Source organism: Uloborus diversus, chromosome 6 (genome assembly GCF_026930045.1).
Source record: "Uloborus diversus isolate 005 chromosome 6, Udiv.v.3.1, whole genome shotgun sequence".
In the NCBI taxonomy this organism is placed as follows: Eukaryota; Metazoa; Arthropoda; class Arachnida; order Araneae; family Uloboridae; genus Uloborus; species Uloborus diversus.
Genome location: NC_072736.1, coordinates 159762407 through 159787639, shown reverse-complemented (window position 1 = coordinate 159787639; position 25233 = coordinate 159762407). Strand labels below are relative to the sequence as shown.

Genomic DNA, 25233 nt, shown 5'->3' with positions numbered 1-25233 from the left:
ACGGAACGGCAAAGCTTTCACATCTCTTTATAATTCAATCAACATCAATCAGATGTCTCACGTTAACATTTCCTACCAGTAACGAGCAACTTAAACATTAATAATAAACTCTTTTCCTAAAGCAAGATTCAGCATTCAAAATTTCCATTAAGTACTTTAACTGCAGGCTATTCTGTTTCACCATTCTATTCAGTTAATTCATTTTTCACTTTATCTTTCTAAGGATTCATATTTTTTGAATTTTGGATAATTTGAACATTTTTACTTCATTGTTTGATTTCGAATTAATTATAGTCCATTGTAAATGAATTTATACATGTGCTATTGCAATGTAAATTATGGGCAAAAGTAAAAATTTGTGTTCATTGTAACTATGAACACATATTTAGGTACTTAGAAAATCTCTTCAAATATACCACTTTACTTCTCTTGGCAACAGCCATTATAAAATTTATGAACTACATTTTTTCATTGTCAATTTTGAAATAAATATTAGGAAATATAAAATAACTCAACAGTTTTTCACAAAAAACAACACAAGTAATGACTTCTAGAGTTTCAAAACCTCCCCTAGTAAAAGTGTTTCCTTCAAATGGGTATTTCAACTTGATTGCAAGAATAAACATTTTTTAATTTTAATTCGTGCAAATACTTTTTTAAAAAAAACATCTTCATTTTCATAGAAGTTAAATTTCAGTAAAAGGAAAACTTGCCAAAAAAAAATCAATGTGTATGATAATACTAATAAATTAAAACAAAAATACCTTTATAGGAGAATGAGTCGTTTTATCAGTAGGCCATATGCCTTCTAAAATGACGACAGCCTTTCTGTTCAGTCCTTCACCAATAGATGGCTTCTCTTTATCATTTGGATAGACATTAATTTCTCGTTTGTGAAACAGTACTGTAATCGAAAAAATAAAGCTAGATACAGCATGTACATATTTTAATTTTTCATTATAAATATTAAATGTTTAAAAAAATTTCTTTTTTTTTTTTTTAAATACAAAAATGCGAGTTGTTACTTTAAGAAGGTAGTACAATTTACAAATTCAATTTTACGTACCTATTTCATCAATATTGAGACCGGCTACATTAGTTCTCCCAGGAAAGATAACTTTACCATAACCTATCCTGCCAACAGTAAAATCCGTCACGAAACAATTTCCGTCGGCATCCATTTCAAGTTCACTTTGAGGGGGCACAGTGAAATAGCCTTCTTTGGTTAATATTATCGGACAAGATTTATTTACCATGACAGAAAGAGTATCGTATAGAGAGGAGTTGTGATTTTCTTTTTCCATTTCTTTTGATGCATCAGACACATCTCCTAAAGATAAACTTTGGTTTTCAGTGTCATCACTGAGACTCCACATTTTGTACGTTCTGTTTGGAATCTGTTTATTTGTGTGAAGAGCAGAGATGCTGTCATCAACCGAATTTGCACTGAAAAGAAAAACAAAATTTTATTTTGTTAAAGATATGTAATAACTACAGTAGGCGCCGCTTAATGTGATCACGGTTAATGTTTATCATTCGCTTAATGTTATCAGAATTACGAAGTCCCGGAACACTTGTATGTTAACACACGTTAAAAAAATCGGATATTGTAATCAGCCTCTTCGTTTATTGTTATCACTTTTTCATAAACTTTCAATTTTTCCCCGTTATTGTTAATCAATTAACAGAAATACATAGGCAAACCCTGACGAGACTAACTTTCTGTGTAGCATTTTGTGGTTTTCAATAGCAGGTTCAAAAATTTTCTAGGAATGAAGCTACAGAAAGTTCGTCCCCAGTGACCACAGATTCCCCCTAAGAAAACTTTCTTTTGCACCGAAAAAAATTCAGTCGCTGGACATGGCATTTATGTAGGACCTCCATTGTTGCCATTGCTTTGTAAACTATTAAAGAATTGTGTCGAGATTGAAAACAAAGCGAAATTAAAATTTAAACAACAAGCAAAACCATGCTGGAAAAGATAGAAAAGCTGAATGTGCTTTGAAACTGGTTTGCGAATGTCAGGGAAAACGGTCATATTTTACTTCACCTATTACTATGTGATTAAAAATTGCATAATTTAGCTTTAACTTTTGTAATTCAGATATTTCTATTCTGTTAATATAATAATTTATAATTTGAAAGTGCGTTTAGTTGAGCCACTGATTTTAATTTGAAGTTGCCAAAATAAATGCACCTTAATTGGAAAAAAAATCATTATTTTGTGTCTCCTAGATTCTTTTCGGTTATTGTTATCAAATTGTATTTGTCTCAAAGTGATCGCATTAAGCGGCGCCTACTGCATAAGCGTAAATTTATGCAAGGTTTATAATGAGGGGGAAAATTATGCAAATGATTGATGTGCAGTAATTTAAAGTTAATTAAATTAACTTTTAAAACATAAAAAGGAAAATATTTAAAGTAGTGTTAACAGCATTTACAACAATACAGAATAATGATGTTCAATCATAAGCATTTCCGGCATATTTTATTATACTTAGAATATTTTATTATTTATATTAGTTGATTATACTATTATTTATATTTTATGACACATTTTATGTGTCATAAAAAATAATTAGCAGTCAAAATAGAAGGCATAATGCCCAGTGGTTAGTTCATACAGACTTAATTTTCTCCCAATTTCCAAAATGAAAAATTTATTTAAAATACTTTTTTTAAAAAATACTTCAAAACTGCAGCTGGACATTGCATAAAAAGTTGAAAATAGCTTTACGCTTTGAAAACCATTGTTCCTTCTTTTAAAACCTTATTTCTGAAATTGAGGCAAAAACAATAGTTAAAATGATGCACACACACACAAAACCGTATCTCTTTTACATTTTTTCAGAAAAACCACTCAAAATTAAGAATGAAATATTTAGATTGTTACGCAAATATGTTATCAATGTAGTGTATGCAAATGCTATTGAAGAACCTGGGCCCATAAAAATGTACATTTGTTATTTAACTATGGTTAGATATGATTTTATCTATTGCTTTTGTGCCGAATCCAAAAATTATGTTTCAAGTATTATCGATATGTGACAGTGTGATTACTCACTCTGCCACAATTGTATAATTTTTTATGTTCATATTATGATATTAAATATGGTGTTCCATTTTTTCATATGTTACAATTGATACACTTATGATACGAATGATTGAAGTGTTCAAAAGAAAACTAAAATTAAATACAATCAAATATCATCACTGACTAATGTATTTTTCCAGTGTTCAAATTATTTAATTATTTTCAGCAATCTAGTGGCCTGTTTTAAATATTTCGATATCTAGAAAAAAAGAAAAATCTTTTCTATCTGTTATATGATCAATGCAACGTAGCCCACAATACGATCATAGGTGTGGAGTGGGATTCTAAACGTGAACTGAAAATAACGTATGTGCTTTTTTGCTTACAGGACACTACGTAGGCATTTTACATTATTTTACAGTGTTTCTAACATTGGGCAGCACAATCTTCAAACATCTATTGGTTATACTTACTACTTCCTAAAGAGTAAATAGAGTGTCCCTAATTATAATGACAATATAAAGCCTGCTGAGTAAACATGCAACAGTATTTCTTACAAGCATGAGTTTTATTGATTTCCTGCATTTTTCTTTTTATTTTTTTATACAGAACAAATATAAAAGAAAAATTCTACAAAATTTTCCAAGACCAAAAAATTAATTAAAGTATTCAAAACTACATACTGATGTATTTCAGGTGCATTTGAAGACTCTTGTGCTGGAGATGCTGGTTTTCTTATAGCTGAAGGTTCACTAGTGCTAGTAACATCTGCCACATTATCATTAGAACTGAAAACATAAAAGTAATGTGTTACACAGAACCAATTATGCATACGTAAAAGAAAATAAAACTAAACAATATGAGCAGACAAGAATATTCAAACTTAGAACCAAAGACACTTGCATTAATAATATAACATTCTTACTTCATTGCACTTGTAGTTAAAATTGAGAAGATTTTCAATTAAATTAGAAGTCTTTTCACGTTAGCTTAAAATAAAGCATTTGTATGGAAGCATAAAACTACATTTGCAGAGTTAGTAGAACTAATCAGAATAATAATAAAAAAATGTAATTGTCAAATACAACCTTAGTCCCTAAAAATATAAGTCCATCATATTTGTGCACCAAAATATTTATTTAAAAAAATATTCAACAAAACCCTAAATAACTTATAAATTATTCTTAAAACTTATGATAATTAATAAACATATACATATATTAACTGTAACTTATGATCCTATTTGACATAAAAAAGTTTTCATAACAACATTTACTGTATGAATGATAGTACCCTGACCTTCATATTATGCCATGCACCATAACCCACTGTACAGTATGAAAATAAAATGTTTGCAGTTGATCAATTTTCTTAAGTGCTGCTTCTGCCAGATTGTTTACACCATTTTAATTACTATCATTTAATTACTAATCTATTCAACTGAAACATTTCTTACAAGTACTCTCCAGATAAAAAAAAAAAAAAACCACCCGTAGCATGCCCTCCTTACCCCCCCCCCCCCCCCAAAAAAAAAGTTTTTTAACCATTATGAATGATTATTTCATAATCTTAAATACCCTCATAAAATTTTTCATATACTTTTAAGAAAAAAGAATATGCAATTTCAATCACTCTTTTTCTTAGAAAATTTTCAAAACAATATTCACGATTCCCATCTCCAGGAAAATGTAATTTCCCGTCATGTGGCTTCTTAAAACTATTTCTTTAAAAACAAGAAGTTACGCAAACAAATACATACCTGTTGCTAATATCAATAGTTAAAGGCACTGGAGCAGGACTTTCAACTGAGTTAGCATTAACATTATTGCTGACATTTTTTAATGAGATGGAAACATCTATTCTCGCAGATTGGTTAGATGGAGAGGAGATATCAGAAGTAACTTGCACAGAAGATAACTTTGGCATATTTTTGAGAACTAACTTCTTAACACTTCTTTTTGGTTGAAAAGAAATATTTCCGAGACTCGGCTCTTCATCTTCTAATCCATCAAAAAAGAACATCTAGTGAATAAAACGTAAAAAAAAAAGATTTATCATTGCCCAACAAAATATTTTAATTTTTAAAAAAGTAAATACAGATCCAATTGATGGTTCACAATAATTCTTATTTGTTCAATATATAGCCAAATATTACAATTCATTAACACATTTGCACTGTCATGACCTACCAGTGGGTCACGCTAGACTTACTATGGAGAGTTGAATTGTTGCTGAACGTCGGTGCATACTGGAGGTACTTTATATTGTAACTACGGCTACATGGGTAGTGAATCTATGAACTAGTTAAATGGTTTATTGACCTGATTATTTAACTATGCATGAATATATATACAGAGATATAACAATACTAAACATAAATACTATAAAATATAAAAAATGTTTTTTAATTCTAAAGATTATTTGTACAAGCTTGAATTGCTCTAAAAAGTATGAAATAAAACAAGTATATAATACATAAAGTTAAACTAAAAATTCGAGAGAAGAAATACTGTATTACCCCGCATTATCCGGTATGCCAGAAAAAAGCAAAGTTAACCAGTATGCAGAGAAATTCGAATTTTCCGGCATGCCGGATAATTCAAGGTTTATTTTGCAACAAACCAAAAGTAAATCGACCCATTCAAATCCAATCAGGAAGCAAACCACTGTAAGGAAAAAAAAATAAATCCAGAAAGTAACCCTCTTTGAAAAAAAAAGTGTATTGCATATAATATGCGCTTGTTATTTATGTTAGGTCATTATGAATGGATTTACTTGTATGCCAATAAAGTAATCAATTCAGAGGCAATCATCGTTACTGCGATTTTTTCATAATTTTTTTTAATGTATTATTTTAGGTTCCTTTTAGAGAGGTAAGTTTAATTTTTATTTATTGAATAGCGATGATAAATTCTTTAGCACTGGTTTAGGGGCGGTAACTTACTGCTTAAATGTTTGCTTACTTAATTTTAATTTAATTTTTATAAAATTATTCGTTATTAAACAATATTTTTCTTCTTAAAATAACAAATGACATTGTTAGTAAATATTTTTACAAAATTAAACTGTTTATTAACACTAATAAGATATGAAGAGAACTTTTTTCATTTTAAACTGAACACATATTTTTTATAATACTAATTTTGTTTTCCTAAGCTTGATTTTTCCGGCATGCCGGAAAGGATCAGGCAAGTGCTATTGAAAATCTGGTGACCCCCGAATTTTGAGGCATGCTGGATAATCCGGGGTAATATGGTAGGCGGTACACAACGTTGTACGAATAGCGTTTACTATACTGGCAATATTTCTTGTCTCAAATTTTAATTTAAATTGTATTGGATGCTTTAGGATTTACCTAAATATAAAGATGTTAAGATTAACCGCAATTTTTGAGTGTTTTAATCAAGAAATTATATATTTGTTTCATACTTTTTAGAAAAAATCAAGCTTGTATAAATAGTCTTTAGAATTAAGAAGCTTTTTTTATTATTAATATTTTAAAGATTTTCATTTTGAAATTCGAGGGGAAACGTTTTGAAATTTAAAACATATTTAACTGTTACCTACCTTTATTAGAACAAAAAAAAAAAACATTGACTTTCTACTTCATATAAATGTATTGCACATAAAAAGAATAGCTTATATTTACCATTAATTTTTTTTTTCGATACAGATGGCTTGCATGTCCAAATTGAAAAGCAACTTTTAACAAGTTATAGTGAATAAAAGGCTTTTAAAAATGCCTACAAAAATATGCTTGCTTAATTTCAGCCTTGAAATTACTTTGTTAAATTTATTAATAATTTATGCGTTCATTTTTTCATTGCTTTTCGCAATAATTAAAAAGTATAAGTATTTCAACTATATAATTACTATTATTTTTCATTATTTCAGGCAACAATTAAAAAGCGAAAGTAAAACGTAGGGATTATGAAAGAGAATAAAAACTAAGAATTAGTCTTTAAAGAAATACATGGAACAGGAAAATATATATATTGAAGTTTAAAAAACAAGAGAAAACCATATTATTCCAAAATAATTTCATTAACTTTGAAGTGAAGCAATAGATTTCGTGTTGTTGCAAAAGTGTTAAATCAAGAGAACAAAACATGGGGAGAAATATCTTACTTTCCCACTTGAAACTGGAGGCGTCCATGGTTTAGGTTTTATTTTTGCAGTAGGCAACAGAGATAACTTGCAATAATTATCGTTTAACAGGGCTTTCTGTGCTGAAGGATTAGTAGGTTTTAAAACTTCAACTTCTCGAGAAGAATCCTGAAAATGACATGTATAGTGAACTATAAAATATAAATTAAGACCAAATAATTTATTTACAAAAAAGTTTCTTATTAATCAAAAAAACTGAATATTAATGAAATGTGAAGCTAAAAATGCAAATGTTTGTAATACTTTTCTTTTTAATAGAAATATTTATATACCTAACAAAGAATGGATTTTAGGCCTTGTCTAATATTTACTCTGAAAAACTCATCTTCACTTATTTAAAACTATTACACAAAACCAGATTACCTTTGAATTAAGACGCAATGGAACAAATAATTTTCTTATGTGTAAGGGGCCATTCATTAATTACGTAAAGTTTCCAAGGGGGGAGGAGAGTTACAAAAATCTCTACATACCCTTACTTTGAGGGGAGATAGGGGTCAAACCCATTCTTACGTAATATTTTCCAAGTCTATATTTAAAAACGAAACTGCGCGGTCAAGGAAAGAAATCATGCAGTATGCTTCTGAAAGGTAAAAAACGGATTAGGAGAGCTGTTTTTTACTTGTTTTACAAAGAATGAATAGTGTAAAATATAATTAAAGAATCTCACTATTCATGGAATGTTTTATTTTTAATTAGTATCGCATCACATCTTTACTAATAATAAAGCTGAAATTCTCTCTGTCTGGATGTCCGGAGGATGTCTGGATCTCTGTGACATGCATAGCGCCTAGACTGTTTGGCCGACTTTCATGAAATTTGGCGCAAAGTTAGTTTGTAGCATGGGAGTGTGCACCTAAAAGCGATTTTTCGAAAATTTGATGAGGTTCTTTTTCTATTCCAATTTTAAGAACAAAATTATCATAAGATGGACGAGTAAATTACGAAATTATTATAACATTGAACTGTAACATGAGCACAAGCTAATTGGCAAGATACGAAATTATCACAACGTGGAACTGTAACATGGGTACAAGCCAATTGGCGAGAAAATTCACCATACATTATTTGTAAATATACAGGCGAACCAAAAGAAGTTTTAATTTTTCTATTACGGGCAAAGCTGTGCGGGTACCACTAGTATAGTATATTTGAAAAATTAAAATCTTTGATTCAAGTCCAACTGGGAGTTTTAGTGTAACTGATCCTTCTCTAACAACATTTTATTACTTTGAAAAACAAAATGGAACCTTAGGTAAGAATAGGATGGAGGGGGTTGAAAAATCTTACGTACTATTACATGGGGTGAGGGTATCCCCCTCCCCCCATGTAATGGTACGTAATTTATTGCCACTTTGGCAATTTTTGAAGTGAGTCAAAAATAACCAAAATCATCCTAAGTAATTAATGAATGATCCCTAACAGTAGTTTTCTTCAAAATCATATGATACAGAAGGAATTTTTTCCAAAAAAAATGCTTAATCTGTCATCACAATCTCTCAAATCCATTTTCTCTTTTGACTTGCACATTTCTTTGAAACAGTGCAGTTGCTATGCTTCCAATAGATTATTGGTAATCTATTCCATTCAAAATCCATATCGAATGGTAGGGTATCCATTCAAAATGTTGCGTTCAATACATACACGTATAATTTAAAATAGTGGTTCTCAACCTGGGGTCAACCTCCTAGAAGTGCGTAGAATTTCTAGGAGGGGAGATGATATAAAAACAAATTAAAAAGCAAAATCAACTATAATTCACCTAGTTTCGGGGTCAAATGTAAATAAACTCGATATAATCACTCTTTTTTTATACGTTTTTCAAAGTTCAGAGCCAACCTTTTCATCTTAAGAAAGACTGATTGACCTCTTTGGATCATACAAAAAAATCTCTTATTACGCATAGATAAATAAATTGTGGAATGTTCTAGCAGGGCATTTGGTGGCATTGAAAAATTAAATTATGGACTAACTTCCAGATATTAGTTCGGAAAACTGGAAGTTTAAGTTGACAACTGAAGCTTTTAAAATCAATTTAGATACACTTCCTGATCATGTTTAAGAACGGGCAATAAACCTAAAATATGATTTTCAAATAAATGTGCAAGCAATAACAAATGTGCAAACATCAATGTTGAGAGCTATTTCTTTGCATATCCGAAAATTTGGGAGAGAGATCGGTATTACGTTCCAGCCTTGCCAAGATCCCTGATTAATTCCAATAAATTTGTGTTTTGATCTTTGATTTCAAATTTTCTAATAATGATATACACAAAATAAAAGTTGCTCAGTACCATGAAATCTCGTACTTGAAATTATTCATATTTTCATTTAATAACCAGCTTTACTTCAGCTATCCAGGAAAATTTAGTTTCAAATTCCGATAGTACTATTTGTCATGGGCACCCATTGGGAAGGGAGCAAGTGTTGTAAATAACTCTCAAGCCCCCCTTTAGAAATTATTCTTTGCGTTTAATACTTTTTTCTAAGCAAAAATGTAAAAACATTTCTTCTCCAGACATTAATGAATAAGTTATTAAACATGTCAAATTTTAATAACTAATCTGTACTGAAATCGGTTTCCATGGGAAAAATATCCTGCTAAACTATGGGGAAAATATCTGAGCCTCCCCCCCCCCCTTAAAATTTTGCATATGGTCGCTCATGCTATTTGTACTGACCACATGACTGCATATTTGCTTTCAGAAGGAAGCCCAGAGCTTGAAAGCACCTGCTTTAAAATGTGCATTAAAAAAAAATCCATTTATCAAACATTCATTACTTGATTTTAAAAAAAAATTCACTGTGCAAATACCTTTAATGGATTTCGAAATAATGGAGAATCTCCAAATGGATTCACAGTCATAGCTAAAATCTGCTGCTGTGCTTGCTGTAAAACTGCATTGTTTGGATCACTAAAAAAATAAAAAATAACACATATAAATGTATATAAATAAGGGTCAGGAAAATCTTAAAATGTAGTGCTTTACAGACATTTAGGGCAACTTGAAACCATCAGGACAACCATGCAATAATTCATTTCTTTATTTTACAGTAGTACATCAAAAATACAAAACCAGAAATATCCAAGCTCACTCCCAATGAAGTTTTAATAAAATGCCCTTTATGTTCAGTAAACAAAGTCAATATTTCTTTAAAAATGTAATTACAGTACAACATTATTTATCCAGATCTCGAGATCAAATTTGTAGCTGAAAAAAAAAATGTTTACCTAGATAATTTTTAAGTATGAGGGACCATTCATTAATCATGCAAGGGTTCTGAGGGGGATGGGGGTTCAAAAAATCTCTACATTACTTTGGTGAGGGGGGGTGTCAAATCCATTCTTACGTAATATTTTCCAAGTCCATATTTTATATTGGAAATCATGCAGTCAAGTGGTTTGGCAGGGAATAAACTACATTTGCGTCTGGAACGAAAAAACGTGTTAGGAGGAGCTGTTTTTTATTTGTTACAAAGAATGAAAAGTGTAAAATATGTATAATAAAAGAATCGCTTTGTATGGCATGTTTCATTTTTAATTAGTATTGCATCATATTGTCGCCTCAGAGCAACACTTAGCATGAGAAATCCCAGAAATAACACTAAGATATCTTACAGTTGCTCTAAGGAGTTAATATACAAAAAAAAAAAAAAAAAAAGTCGAAAAACCATTTAGTATAGATTCCAACTTTTTAGTAAAATATATCTTCACACAAAAAGGTTTAATTTAATAATACTGAATTTAATAACGATTCCAGTGATGTAATATTCGTTATTTTATTATTTTGAAAAACAAAATGGAATCTTACGTAATAGTGGGGGAGGGGGTCGATAATTGCCAAAATCATCCTTACGTAATTAATGAATGGCCCTTGATAGAAAGAACATAACCATAGCTACGCCGAACGTTCCCATTTTATTTTGATTAAACGTACTGCTCCTGCATACATTATACAATAAATTATGGTACTCTAACAAATATCACTGCAACTGAACTATAATCATAAAGCGTTAGATTGATCTTGCTTTATTGAAATGACACACGTGTTTGAACCAGAAAACAGAATATCAGTTTTTTATTAAGAAATTAGGTGCAAAAATTTGTTGATATTTTTTTATGCCTTTAATTCTATGTAGTTTTTCAGTAAAATATGGTTTTTGGTCGTAGTGAACAGTAGGTCTGCTTATTCAAAGATTTGCTTCGCTTTTAACAAACAGCACCTGAATTATTCACATTTTCTATCATTCCGATTGCTTTTGGTCCCAGTTAGTCTAAATAAACAAGGATCTGCTCAGGGGTGTTTGTGATCTGAAATTTCCGAAAACTTTGGTTTGCCGTTTCAGAAAATTTTGTGCTGGCAACAAATTATTTAAAAAAAAAAACCTTTTAAAATGACTTTTTTTAGTGACTTTTGTATGCATATCTGAAGATTTTTAAAGGGTGTAGAAGAGAATTCCAGTGTGAAATTTTTGAAAATTTCACTGTCTTCAGAAAGTTTTACTAGAGTCCACTATACACCTGGGTCTATAGTAAACATTGTAGCGTAAACGCCGTATTGTATGTTATGTACATAGATATTGTATAATCCTTTTATTTGATTAAATGATACATTATTTTCCTAAACGGTATTTGGTTATTTTCGAAAATCTGAACTACTAATGGTCTAATGAGTTTGGATCTTTGTATTTGAATTCAAAAGTGCCAGTAGAAGACCCTGCATTTTATTCCGCAGGCAAGGACACAAAATCAGTTTTTCACTTTTTTATTTTGGAAAATAAGTTGGCAACACTGTACGCAACTAATTTCATCATACTAAGAAATAATTGATACTAAAAAATAAAAATGGGGAGTTGTGAAGTTAGAAATTTTATTTTTCTGGATCAATCAAGGTTACCACTTCAGAAAACCCTCATTAATCCAGACTTTTTTTAATCCGAGAAGCCATTTAGATGAAAATATTGCATAGGAGTTTGGTTTGAAATCTGGCAGGCAGGTATGAAAAGTGTCATATAACCATCACCAATTTTTTAAAAACGTTACAGTAGTTACAACTAAGAGGCGAATGAAATATCCCAAAAGGATTTTGCAAGGAAAAAATATTTTCTCCAGTTACAGTATGCTAAAATACTGCACAAAATCTCATTTTGAAAAAAAAAAACAGCAAAACACTTGATTTAAAATGGACACTATTTCAAAAATATTTAACCTATTTCAGTAATAATTTCTTCTATAAATAAATCAGAACATATATATATATATATATATATATATATATATATATATATATATATATATATATATATATATATATATATATATATATATATATTAGGGTGGTCCTTATTTTTTAAGTTGCAGATATTTTACGCGACGCCCCCTCAATTTGTTCCATTGTACAAATAAATGATCCTTGCAAAATTTAAAGTCAATCCATGAATATTAACACGTGCCCCTAGGGCCCCCTTTTTTGAGTTTCGAAGAAAAAATTGTGGATTTTCTCATTTTTTGGTAAAAATATTCTAACGTTTTATATTTAAAGTAATTTTGAACCTCAATAGGTGCTGCTACTTCCAGACCGACCATTCTCTCACCTTCATTCTGTAAAATTTAACATGTTACAGAGAATAAAATGTACACCAATGACCTTGGGTCAAGCGTACTCTCCCCTGCCGCTTGTTCCAACCAAGCGGCAGGGGAACGTTTCTTCCCATCAAGATGGACACAAGGGATTCTATAGTCCATTAATGAATGACCTAGGCCATTAATGAACAATCTTTGACAACAACAAATTGCCTCCTCCAGGCTTTGGGGGTGTTGATTTACAAAATTCCCCGTGTATGTAATAGGTGTGTCAAATAGAGTCGCAAGGTTTCAATGCTATAAATATAAGTAATTGCAATTATATTTAAATTCGCTGTTCTTTAGTTATAAACATACCTTATTGCTTATGCAAATTTTAATTTTTAAAATATAAATTTCGAAAAATCCTCGATTACTGCTAACATAAAAATATACTGTATTTTCCATAGCTAAAATATAAATTTTAAAAAATATCCAGATCGGAACAATGTAGAAATCTATACTTTAAATTAATTTTCTTCTATTTCAGTACATAGTTCTTTATTATCATCAAATTCTCTCGATTCACAAGATTTAGAAACCAAAATGGGTATCTATCCTGACCTGTTGAACTTTTGTTTTCTACAACTGGTCTACCACAATGCAAAAAAGGTTGACAACTATTGATATCTGCTCCCCTTTCATCACTGTTAGACAAATGCCATAATAGGGATAAAGATGCTGTTCATTTATTAACAGTCTATGTAGATGTAGTTAATTTAAATCCAAATGACCTTGTGATCAATGGTTCATCTCTTAAGAGAGCAAGAGAAAATCTTCGAGAGGTAAAATCAAATTTCATGAATTTAAATTGAGATTTTGTAGTTATTCACTGGGATACAAAGCTACATCCGGATGTAACTGGAAAAAGAACGCCGACAGGATTACTGTGATAGCTGCAGAGGTCCCAACGTTGAATATATACTCGGAATTCCTTAGATATTTCTTCAGTTGTATATGATATCTTAGGTGATAGCTCTTTATTGCTAACTGTTCTAGCTGTAGTGTTTGATACAACGACTTGCAATACCAACCGTATAAATTGTGCATGCAATTTTTTAGAGCAAAAACTGAACGGTGATATATTACATTTGGATTGCCATCATCATGCACTTGAAATCGTACTGCAGAGTGTGTCCTTAAAGAAGTTCTTGATCAGATATTCAATTATTTAAGCGCTTCAAAATTTTGTGGAAAGATCTCCATCATTCAGAACTTATAACATTTCCATCAAGTACACATACCACTTAAATCCTAAAAGACGAAGTGGATGACGTATTATTGTTCGTAAAAAGCGGAATTGAGAAAGATTACAGAGAATTCTCATAACTTGTAATAATATTTCCTGGTGAATTTCCTCCAACTGTGATATGTTTTCGGCAACCTGGAGCTTATCCCTGAGCCACATGGGTGTCAAAAGGAATTTTTGTTTGAAAATTTTTGTATTTAGGAAACAATTTAAATTGACCTTACATGAAAAGAAAGCCATTCAATGCTGTTTTACAAAGCTGTTTTACAATTAAATGCTGTATGAAGATATGGTTTTTCGCAGCAACCCAATCGAGGCTCCTTTGAATAATATAATATGTCTGAAAAACTAGCAGCGTACAAAATGACAACAAACATGCAGCAGAAGCAGTGATTGGAAAATTCATAAATCACTTATGGTATATAGGGGATAAACTAGTAGCTTTGTCCGTATTGGATGTAGGAATTAACTTTGAAGATAGGAAAAGACTAGTCCAAAAAATGCTTGTGATAAGGAAGACGTGTCTAATGACTGTTTAACAAATTTCAGATAACAGTAGATGATTTAGAATACTTTTTTAGTAAAGATCTTCCTCTTTATAGAACCAATTACGAGTCAATAAAATTGTTTGATAAGCTGCAAATACTAAAAGATTTTTTCCTATTTGATCCCGAATCACGGCAAAACGTTTAAGCTATTTAAAGGGAAGAGAGATTGTTAAAATACTGAAAATTGTGAATGATACAACTGAAAGAGGAGCACAATATTAATCGAAGAATTTCACAACTAATTTACCAAATATGAGTCACAAAGCAATTTATTTTACACACCGTCCAAGACTATCGGAAAAAAATACACACTATCGAGATACATTGAGAAAAGCGTACGATTAAGGAAGTTTTTAAAGCATTGTTTCATTCTTATTTTTAAGTAAAGTCTTTAGATGATATAAAGTAATTAAAAAGGTTAATTTTAGTGCTACCTCACTGTAAAAATATTTTGCAAACCTAGGAAAAAGGATGTACTGGGTCTGAAGTAAAAACTCAGAAGATTTGTGGGAAAATTATCAAAAGTGTTAAAGTTCAACGGCCTAGGGGCACGTGTTATTATTGACCGATCGAGTTCAAATTTTGCACACGTTACTTTTTATTATAGTGTCACAAAACTAGAGGGCGTCACTTGTTGAATTCCGAAAAAAAAAAAAATTCCCATAGAAATAAGAACCACCCTAATATATATATATATGTTCTGTATATATATAGATATATATATATATTTATATATACTACACAGTTTTTGAAAATTTAGTCGAGTTTATTGATAGAGAAAAAAAAGTATTTTTTGTGGTCAAAAACTGCATTTTTAACATTTTTATGATTTTTTCCCTTATGAAAAATAGCTTTTTTTTACTAAACGGAGATGGGAGTTTAAAGCCCTTATATGGCAGTTTTATAATCAAGGTTGCCACTCAATTCAGGGGAGAAAAATCCCTGTGTTTTCCCTGTATGAATATGCAGCATTACAGATGAGCAAACACTGCTATTTGAAAAAAAAAAAAACATTAATACCCTGATAATTAAATAATTAACAATTTTTGTGTATTAAAACGTTAGTAATTCATTCATTTCAATTTCAATCACAAAGGTATTAATTCGTTATTTGTTAGTACCCTGATAGTTTCATCAAAGGGGGGAAATAACAATAAGTAAAAATAATGGAAAATAAAGAATTCATTATAACTGTAATAATAGCATGGTGGTTGAATTTAAAATTTTATGGGGAAAAAAAAAGGCTTCTCTTTACCACTTATTGTTTCACCTTAAAAGATATAAAAAAAATTCAGCAGAACAATAAATAGTGATCGCTATTTCATGCTTCCTAAATTAAATTAGAATCAAATTTAAGATGCATGTCGAATAAAACAATAAATAATTTTTGCTTTTACGATAAACATAACTAAAAGTCCAAAAGCTGAATACTACTAAATTTACAAATTACGACACAGATGCCTGAAATATAAAACAATTCTGTTCAAATATGAAGGGAAAACACAGAAATTTTCAGCAGAAATTCTTGAGAATTTCTGAGGTTCTACTATAATATTTTATTGAAATAATTAATTTTACATCACATTTCTCTCATGGTTCAAAATAGAACTAAATGGTAGAAAATCTTTGAGCCAGGTCAATAATTCATATTAAATTGTTCCCCCTTAAAATTGTTATTTCATAATTTTAAATAACTTTACAAAAAAACAATTGCTTCAGTTTTATATCAATGGATACAATTCTAATGAATTAAAAATAGAGAAACTGAAAATCTAAGTTACCCAAAATAACTGCAAATTTCAAAGGGGGGAAAAAAGAAAAAAACTACTAAGTTTGATAGATAAATACCTTCCAGGCATTTGATTAGCTGTTCCAAAATTAAAACTTGAAGCACTTGGATTCGTCGCCCCAAAATCTGAAAAAAAATATATACATATCAAACATTTATCCAGAAATAAATATTAATATATGATAGAGAACAATGCAGATACAATAACAAGGACTACTTTTTTTTAATATGTGAGCACTAGCAAATAAGACAAAATGGATAGTTAAAATAAAATTATAATTGAGTAGGGAGACTCAATGTATTAGTGAGGGGATGAGTGATGTAAGGGGATAAACTCCTCTCTTGAATTCATATTTTAACTTATTCCCATTTTTTAATTTAACTTAAGCCCCTTTGAATCTCAGCTTAAGTAAAATAATTCTTATGTTGGCATATGAGCACATTGTAAGCATATGTTGCCCCCCCCCCCCCACTAGATAAGCCATTGAAGTTAAGTAAAAAGACTTTACTCTACATCAGCTATTCTCAACCGATGGTAGGGCAAACCGAAACTGGTCCGCAGAGATTTTTGGTTGTCAACGTTTAAAAAATGTCCTTACTCAAAAACGCGCTGATGTGTGCCTCACATGACTTCCTTTTACTCCAATTTAATGTCATTTTCCCATTATTGGCAATTTCAATGTGGTTCAATAGTTTACTCTCTAAATATCATCAACAGTGGCCAAATTAAAACCAGATTTTAACAAAAAAAAATCGCCAAATTTGTCACCACGTTGGCGAGAAAACTTGGCGACCAAAAGACTGGCGATATATTGCCAAATGCTCGCCAAATTGTAACACCACTTGAGTTTACATCGAAATCAACAATGATTTCCCCCCTAAAAGGGGCAAAAGACCCCCCTTAAAAACACCCGAGAGCAACCAAAAGGGGAGGTGCACAACTAGACCCCAATAGAAGTCTACGTACTAAATTTCAACTTTGTAGGACATACCGTTCTCGAGTTATGAGACATACATACGCACATACAGATGTCACGAGAAAACTCGTTGTTACTAACTTGGAAATCGTCAAAATGGATATTTCGTGTGTCTAAACGTTCTTAGGCACTTATCCACGTGTGGTCAATTTGAAAAAAAAACTCAACATTCATTCGGGGAGTGAGCAAAATGGAAATTAAGGTCGATTTTTGAGTGAAAATTTTTTCATGAATACAATACTTTCTTTTTTGTAAAAGGAAATAAAAAGAAAAGAAACGAAATAATAATACAGTAGAGTCTTGAAAATACGAATCTCATAAGTCAGAGGTTCTGTTTAATTCAAGGTGCTTCTTTACTCATATTTTAAGATTTTTTTTTTCCAACTAAAAAACAGATTTGGATTAAAATTTAAAAATTGAAAACATTCTGCAATTTCAAAGTAAAACTTCCTTATCTGCCTTCAATAAAGTACTAAAAAGGTATTGCAAGGTTGGTGTCGATACCATTTAACAAGTGGCATAAAATATTGCCTACAGAGGTAGACTAATTGCTCTGAAGATGGTAACTTAAAACAAAAAAAAAGACCTAAAATTAACAGTTTTCCAACAAAGAACAAATAAACAGCCTTTTTGAAATATCCGATAACAATCCAGAAGAAAAGTATACTCTCTTGAATGTGACTTGATGTCCTAACAGTCATCTGTGCGAAATTTTAACCTTTTGTGACTAATAGTTTTTGCAGTGTGCAAGGTACTTTATTTACATACGCATGCATTCATGGCAATACTTATAAACATGGGTTTAGAGACCATCAAAATAAAGTCTTAAGCTGCCTTCACGTTTACACACGAACGAATGTATACAGACATCATGAAATAAAAACTAATAAAAATTTGTTTAAAGGTAAAGAAAATTTAAATTCATGTTGAAATTTAAGTGATAATTTTTCGTACAGATAATTCATCCTTTCCCTTTTACAAGAAAGTGTAAAGTGCTCAACTTTTGAGTCATTAGATCAGTGTAAAAATTAAATCGCTGAGAATTTTTTGGATAATCCAAGTTTTCAGTAATCCGAGGTAGATAAACCCCAATTTGCTAGGATTTTCGAGACTCTACTGTAATAATATCCTATACCTTATCATTTATGTGGGATTTGTTATTTATTTCGCAGTTTTCTATGATTTTTCCACATTGTTTATTATTTATGCACAATAATTACATACCTTATTCCTATCACTTAAATATTTCTTGTTTCTTCTTTAACTCCAAATAAAGTTTAATTTATATATTTATTAATTTGCCATTATTATATTTCCTAAAAAAGGGGGGGGGACCTCAGCTCTCAGCAAAAATTTTTTACAAGAGTTTGACGGTCCTTGAGGAGGGAAGGGGGGGGGGGTTGGAACCTCACTGGTAAGTAAAAAAAAAACTCTTTTCAACGGTTCTCAACTGCAAGGTTTTTTCTCTCTTTTTTTCCCAAAAAAAAGGGAGGGAAAAAGAGAGAGAGAAAAGGAGCAATAGTGGGGGAGGAAGGGGGACATCACCGGTCGGCAAATTTTTTCCAAAAGTTCTTGCCGATCCACGGGTCAAAAAAGGTTGAGAAAAGACATTTTACAGCGTCTTCATATCGTAAAAAAAAGCAAAGTGATGAAGTTACAACAGTTACAGTATAAAATTAAAATTTGTATGAAAATACATTTTACTAATGAATATTTTGATATCAGATTCACTAGCTTTTCTTAAATATTATACAAATTTAAACTTTGTAATTTGTCAATTCATTAAAAAAACACCTCCATGAGGAATACCCATAGAAGTGAAAATTTTAAACTATAAAATAATAGTGGTTTTTCCAAATTATTGCAACACCAAAGATAAAATAAAATTAAATGATTTTCTGAAATTTTATAGAACTTTTAATTTAAAAAAATGCAACAAAAATACTAGTGAAGAATTAAAAATATGCTTCACCAGGCTAGTAAGATAACTCCTAAGCTATTAAAAAACTCATTGCATGATGTATTGCAGGGGTCAAATAGTGAAAAAATAAATAAATGAATAAATGATAATAAATTTTTAACAGCAAATATAAATACAAATATTGGAAATGTTCGAAAATATTTTGTTTTTGTCATTAATTTTTCCGTACAAAAATATATTTAGTACTCACTGTTGTACTAGATAGTGATTCAAAAACTAAACAATTAAAAAAAATCAACCAAAACACAATTAAACAATGAGCAGTTTACCCACACTAAATGTTCCACATGGTCAATTTAACTTTAAAATACAAAGCACTAAAGTTACCAATACATGTTACAGCTACAAAAAAAAGCATGCCGGTGACATGAACTCACAAGATTTTACCCATTCAAAAAGCATAAAACACACACATCAAACAGTCAGGTACAGTCGGACCTCCATATATTGAAGTAGCAAATTGCCAGAAAAAATTCGATATATAGAAATTTCAAAGTGTAGAAACGATCTTAGTTTATCATAAAAATCTCCTAAAATATTAAAATTAAAGCTAATTTTGGCTAACTGTAATGCCCTTTCATGTTTTTGAGTAAGTTTCTGTAAGTTTCAGTACTTTAATTAGTTTTCCGATTTCTCATAATAACAGGAACTCTGCTCGCGAAAATACTAAATTTACCAGAAAGGACCATTGCTGCGCATTCATACATCTTCCTTCTTTGGCTATTCAACTTGATCTGCAACATTAGGAGATTTTCGTTTTGACAATGTAATCAAGAGAAAAGTAAAAAATCAATCTATTTAACTTGAATGATTTTCACTGAAGCTAAAAAGACTATTAATGATAATCAACTGACAATATGGATAACTTGAAACTGATTTTACTCTATTACTGGTTGCAACTAAGATTTGAAATAAACTTGAGGGAATTTAAGAATTCCAGAACGGAACAACATCTATCTACCCGCCCTTCAACCCTAGATTCCTTGTGAGTTTTGTAGCAACCTTTAGTGAACATAATTTTCTCCCCTAACCTTAATTTTTCATGAGAAAAGTCTAAAGTGAGAGAAAAAAAATCTACGAATGTCTTGAAAAAAAATTTCAATATAGAGAGATTTTTTCGACATACAGGTGTGTCCCTTGTATAACATGGTTAATTGGTTCCGTGTAGTATCAAAACCGTGTTATACAAGACTTTTTTAAAAATAACATTTTTACTTATTTTTAATACTAATTATGTATTGCATGAGAAAAATCAGGATAATACGTATCCTGTTATATTGAAACCGTGTTCCGTGTTACATTGAAACCGTTTTTTTTTTGTAGTAAGTCACCGCCCTAAGCCAGGGCTAAGGCAGAAATACTTAAAATACTCCACCAGCTCAGTTATTCCATAATCCTATGGGAATATAGGAAATATAGGACAATTGGCAATAATATAGGACACTTTTGATACTTTTTTTGAAAATATAGGACTACTTCTACCCCTGCACTGCCATGAAGTAAGTTTTGTACTGTGTAATATCGAAACCGTCTTGTAATAATCGAAAATTTGGTACCGTGTAATATCAAAACCGTGTTGTAGCAGTACCATGTTATATAAGGTACGCATGTATAGAAACAATTTTCCTATGTAATGGACATAGAAATTTGCTGGGACTTCAATATATAAAAAATTTTGATATGTGGAAGTTCAATATATGGAGGTTCGACTGTATACTGTTAAGATTAGAACGTCTGTGATTTGAGCCCATAAGATTTTCCCTCGCCAAAAATCGCTCAACTGCCGAAAGAAGTTTTAATTTCCAAAACATTTTTAAAATCTTTCCCGAGCCTAAGCTAAACAGTATTAATATGTTTTTGAAACACGATGGCACAGGTCGCCAATTCGGAAAATTCTTGCTACAAAAGCATAATATTTGAAATATTTCAAATGATTTACTTACTAAAACCAGTAGATCCAGTGCCTCCAAAATTGAAACCGGGAGCTTTATTAGCTGTTGAAGCTCCAAACAAACCAGTTCCTGTATTTGCGCCCAAACCCATTGAAAATGTAGAGTTGCCAAATGTGCTGCCAAGGCCTGTACCAAAAGTACTTCCTGTTCCACCAAAAGCTGATGTGGCTGGTTTCGACTGTCCAAACAAACCAGTTCCTGTAGTCTGGGTATTACCAAACGCACCTAGCATAGGTAAATATATTTTAAAATACACATATTAAATACAATAGATCTTAGCACATCTCTTAAGCTTTTGAGCATTTAAGGGAATGCTAAAATAGTCACAAGTAATTCTACCATATGTGAAGTCAAAAAAAAAAAAACATGGACACTGCTTTCTCTTTGGTTTGAACCAATAATTTTCTTCACCTTTTACCAAAGTCAAATTTTTGAAGGAAAAAAAACCTGATTCATGGCAACCCTTTAAATTTTAACTACAAACCAAAGTTTAACTTTTTGTCATTACAAGTTATCCAAAAGAGTGGAAACTTGATAAAAAATAATGGAAATCATTAAAATGCTTTTAATACTGAGAAATCTTATTAAAACACTCTCCAAGGAACCTTTGAGTTCAATTTGTCTCAACTGTAGTTCTTATCAAACATACAATAAACAACAAAACAGGAATTACAGATTTAGTTGATCTTAGCAGTAATTCATTTTAAGCATGCTTGAAGAAACGAGGCTTGATTGTATCAATAATAACAGAATTTCATCAAATGTTCTACTAACCAAAACCTGTATTTTGAGTGCCAAAAGCAGAGGTTCCAAAAGCAGGTGTTGCAGTTTTCTGTCCAAAAAGGCCAGTACCCATATTGTTCGTATTTCCAAAACTGAATGTATTTGTAGTAGTTGTGTTAGTTGTTCCAAAACCAGTGGGTTTGGTTGCTCCAAATAATCCGGTCTGCAAAAAAAAAAAAGTGATTTAAGCATAACAATCATGCATTAAAAAAATAACTTTCAGACAGGAACATACCAGAAATACACCGCCAGCTCAGTCATTCCATCCGAGGACTGCAGTTTCGTGCTTATTAGCACTCATCAGCCCGGCACAGGAAGTGACTGAGCTGGAGGTAGAAAACCTCTTAAGGAAGCCAAGAGTGCGAAACAAACTGGTAGCTAATATAGAATTAGCACTAACCAGACGAGTGACCGAAGCAATGGTTCGGTTCAACTCGAAGATTGAAGGCAAGGCCGGTATATTCAGTAAGTTACCGCCCTATAGCCAGGGCTGAGTCTGCGCTAATTCTTGATTAGCTACTAGTTTGTTTGGAACTCTTGGCTTCCTGAAGAGGTTTTCCACCTCTTCAGGTCAGTCACTTCCTATGCTGGGCTGATGAGTGCTAAAAAGCACAAAACTGCAGTCCTTGGCTGGAATGATTGAGCTGGCAGTGTATTTCTTGTATTTCTGCCTCAGCCCTGGCTATAGGGCAGTGACTTACTGAAAAGAACATACTCATCAGAGATTGGGGGGGGGGGGGAGAATATATTTTAAAATCTGAGGGAAAAAATGTTATGCACATAGAAGCCTCAAAACATCAATCACAAAGGAGCACTATAATAGCTGAAATTTATTCAGAGGTATGGAACTTTTTCAAAAAACTAAAAGAGCTTCACAAAAAGAGCAATAAAAACAAACAAATATACATATCTGATATTGTACATAGTGTCATAAAGGTAACAAAACATGAAAAAGGTAATAAAACATTAAATAAAGCATTAATTTTCAAAAAAAAAAAAAATCTTGCAAATTTGTGCTGTTTTTATTAGCTTTTACATTTTGCGAATATTTTATTTATTCATTACTATTCACTTTGAAAAAAAAACCTGATTATTAGTGATTGATGTTTGACCTCAAAACATCAATCACTAAAGAGCACTATATTAGCTGAAATTTATTCAGAGGTACAGAACTTTTTCAAAAAACTAAAAGAGCTTCACAAAAAGAGCAATAAAAACAAACTTAAATATACATATCTGATATTGTACATAGTGCCATAAAGGTAACAAAACATGAAAAGGGTAATAAAACATGAAATAAAGCATTAACTTGCAAAAAAAAATCTTGCAAATTTGTGCTGTTTTATTAGCTTTTACATTTTGAAAATATTTTATTTATTCATTACTATTGACTTTGAAGGGTTTATTATTTAAGTATAAGGTAAGTTTGTTGCCTAAAACAAAACTGATTAGAAGTATTTATATAGTTAAAAATAACTTTTAAAGAATAACTCAAGCAAGTATGGGGGTATCAGTTTTGGATTCATGAAACTTTTCAAGTAAAAAAAAGGTTTTTGAGTATTTCTTTGACTGAAGTCATAAATTTAAAAGCTTTTTTTTTTCTTTTTACCCGACTGCTCGTGCGCGACTTAAAGGAGAGTAATGAGTTTATGAGTCTAGGTATGCATGTCTGTCTGCTTCTATGTGGTGTTGTAGAGACTGAACGCCTCGGCCAGTTTTGATGATTCTTACGTCAATCGATTTGTCTTAACCTTGTAAGTGTCACTAAACACATGACAATAATCAAAATTCACCATAGCAACAACCAGTCGCCATATTGTCAATTCAGGATTGTATCAAGTTAGATTCGTTGGCCTGAATCTGAGACGCGTGTCCTTATAGATGTCAATCTACGAGATTGTGAAGTTGACAATTTCACCCGTTTTCTCTGACTGCATTTTTTGTTCAATTGATTTGTTCAGATCCCAGTCTTGTGCGATAGTCAGCCATTCTTTTCGCAGTGCTATACAACACTTTTTCTTTGTCGTGGGTGAAATACTATTATAGTTAAGTCAATTTTGATATCTAACATGTTGCATTTGCTTTTGTCGTGATTCAGGGGACTGAGTTTCGCAACATGCACTTTCTTGACAGGCTTTTTAGTTTTGCGAGAAAGATTTGACTGATTAAGTAGTTTAGACCACTGTAAGTTACTTAATAATCTCACAATATAAACTCTCTCAATGAAATGACGAGATTGAAATTTATAGTCTTATAATCATAATGACTAAGTCAATGAAAAGAAACTGAGAAGTGTAAAATAAAAAATAATTATTAAAAAACAAAAAACCTGACTGCGTAAAAACCAAAAAATTTAAAAGAAAAAAATGATCCCAGTAGTTTATGAAGTACTACTGAATAACTACACCATTGAAATAATTTTATAATCGATGCACACATAAGACAAATCATAAATTGAAAAGCAAAATAGAAAGATCAACAGCCGGGGCCCATTCCTTTTTTGTCCAATCAAGGAACACCATACAATTTGAATGGGCCCCGACTGTTGATCCTTCTATTCTGCTTTTCTATTTGTGATTTGCCTTAACTATTATTAAACTAAAACTATTTCGAGAGTCCCATTCTGCTGCATGGAATGGCAATTTTATTAATGCTTAACAATGAAGAATATAAAATATCCAACTTAACATTTGCTGTTGAATTTTAAAAAATTCTTTGCACAAAGGAAGAAGAAATAAATGTACAAAACTCATATTGTAATTTTTACTTTTTTAACTATAAAAAAATTCATCCTTTCCTAGGACATGAAAAACATTCAGACTTTACCAGGCGCTTGAAAAACTTTCCTAACTTTACCAAGTTTTCCAAATGGGTAGATACTCTGATTACTTAGAGGTTACCCTTATTCAAAGGTAAACACTAAGGTGGGTTCTCTGTAATAATGTAAGTATATAGTTGTAAAAATAGTAAAGAAAACTACACTCACTGATGGTTGAGTAGCACCAAAACCTCCAAAACCAGTAGATGTCCCAAAACCAGTAGAAGGTTGAGTTGTAGCGGTATTTCCAAATAAGCCGGTGCTACCAGTTGTTTGACCAAACAAAGGCTAAAAGAAAATGATTGTGATTAA

The 25233-nt window shown here is 31.1% G+C and overlaps 1 protein-coding gene across 1 annotated transcript in view; it reads right to left on the bottom strand.

The window, feature by feature from the left end:
- Positions 1 to 25233, bottom strand: part of LOC129225310 (nuclear pore complex protein Nup98-Nup96-like) — a 102205-nt gene that overhangs the window by 51536 nt on the left and 25436 nt on the right. Inside the window, exons 9-18 of the mRNA XM_054859901.1 lie at positions 25090 to 25209; positions 22095 to 22266; positions 21312 to 21545; positions 16470 to 16536; positions 10017 to 10116; positions 7163 to 7309; positions 4794 to 5056; positions 3718 to 3822; positions 1067 to 1446; positions 765 to 904 (exon numbers count right to left, since the gene is read on the bottom strand). Coding sequence (XP_054715876.1) covers positions 765 to 904; positions 1067 to 1446; positions 3718 to 3822; positions 4794 to 5056; positions 7163 to 7309; positions 10017 to 10116; positions 16470 to 16536; positions 21312 to 21545; positions 22095 to 22266; positions 25090 to 25209 — 1728 coding nt within the window. The remainder of the gene's footprint in view (positions 1 to 764; positions 905 to 1066; positions 1447 to 3717; positions 3823 to 4793; positions 5057 to 7162; positions 7310 to 10016; positions 10117 to 16469; positions 16537 to 21311; positions 21546 to 22094; positions 22267 to 25089; positions 25210 to 25233) is intronic.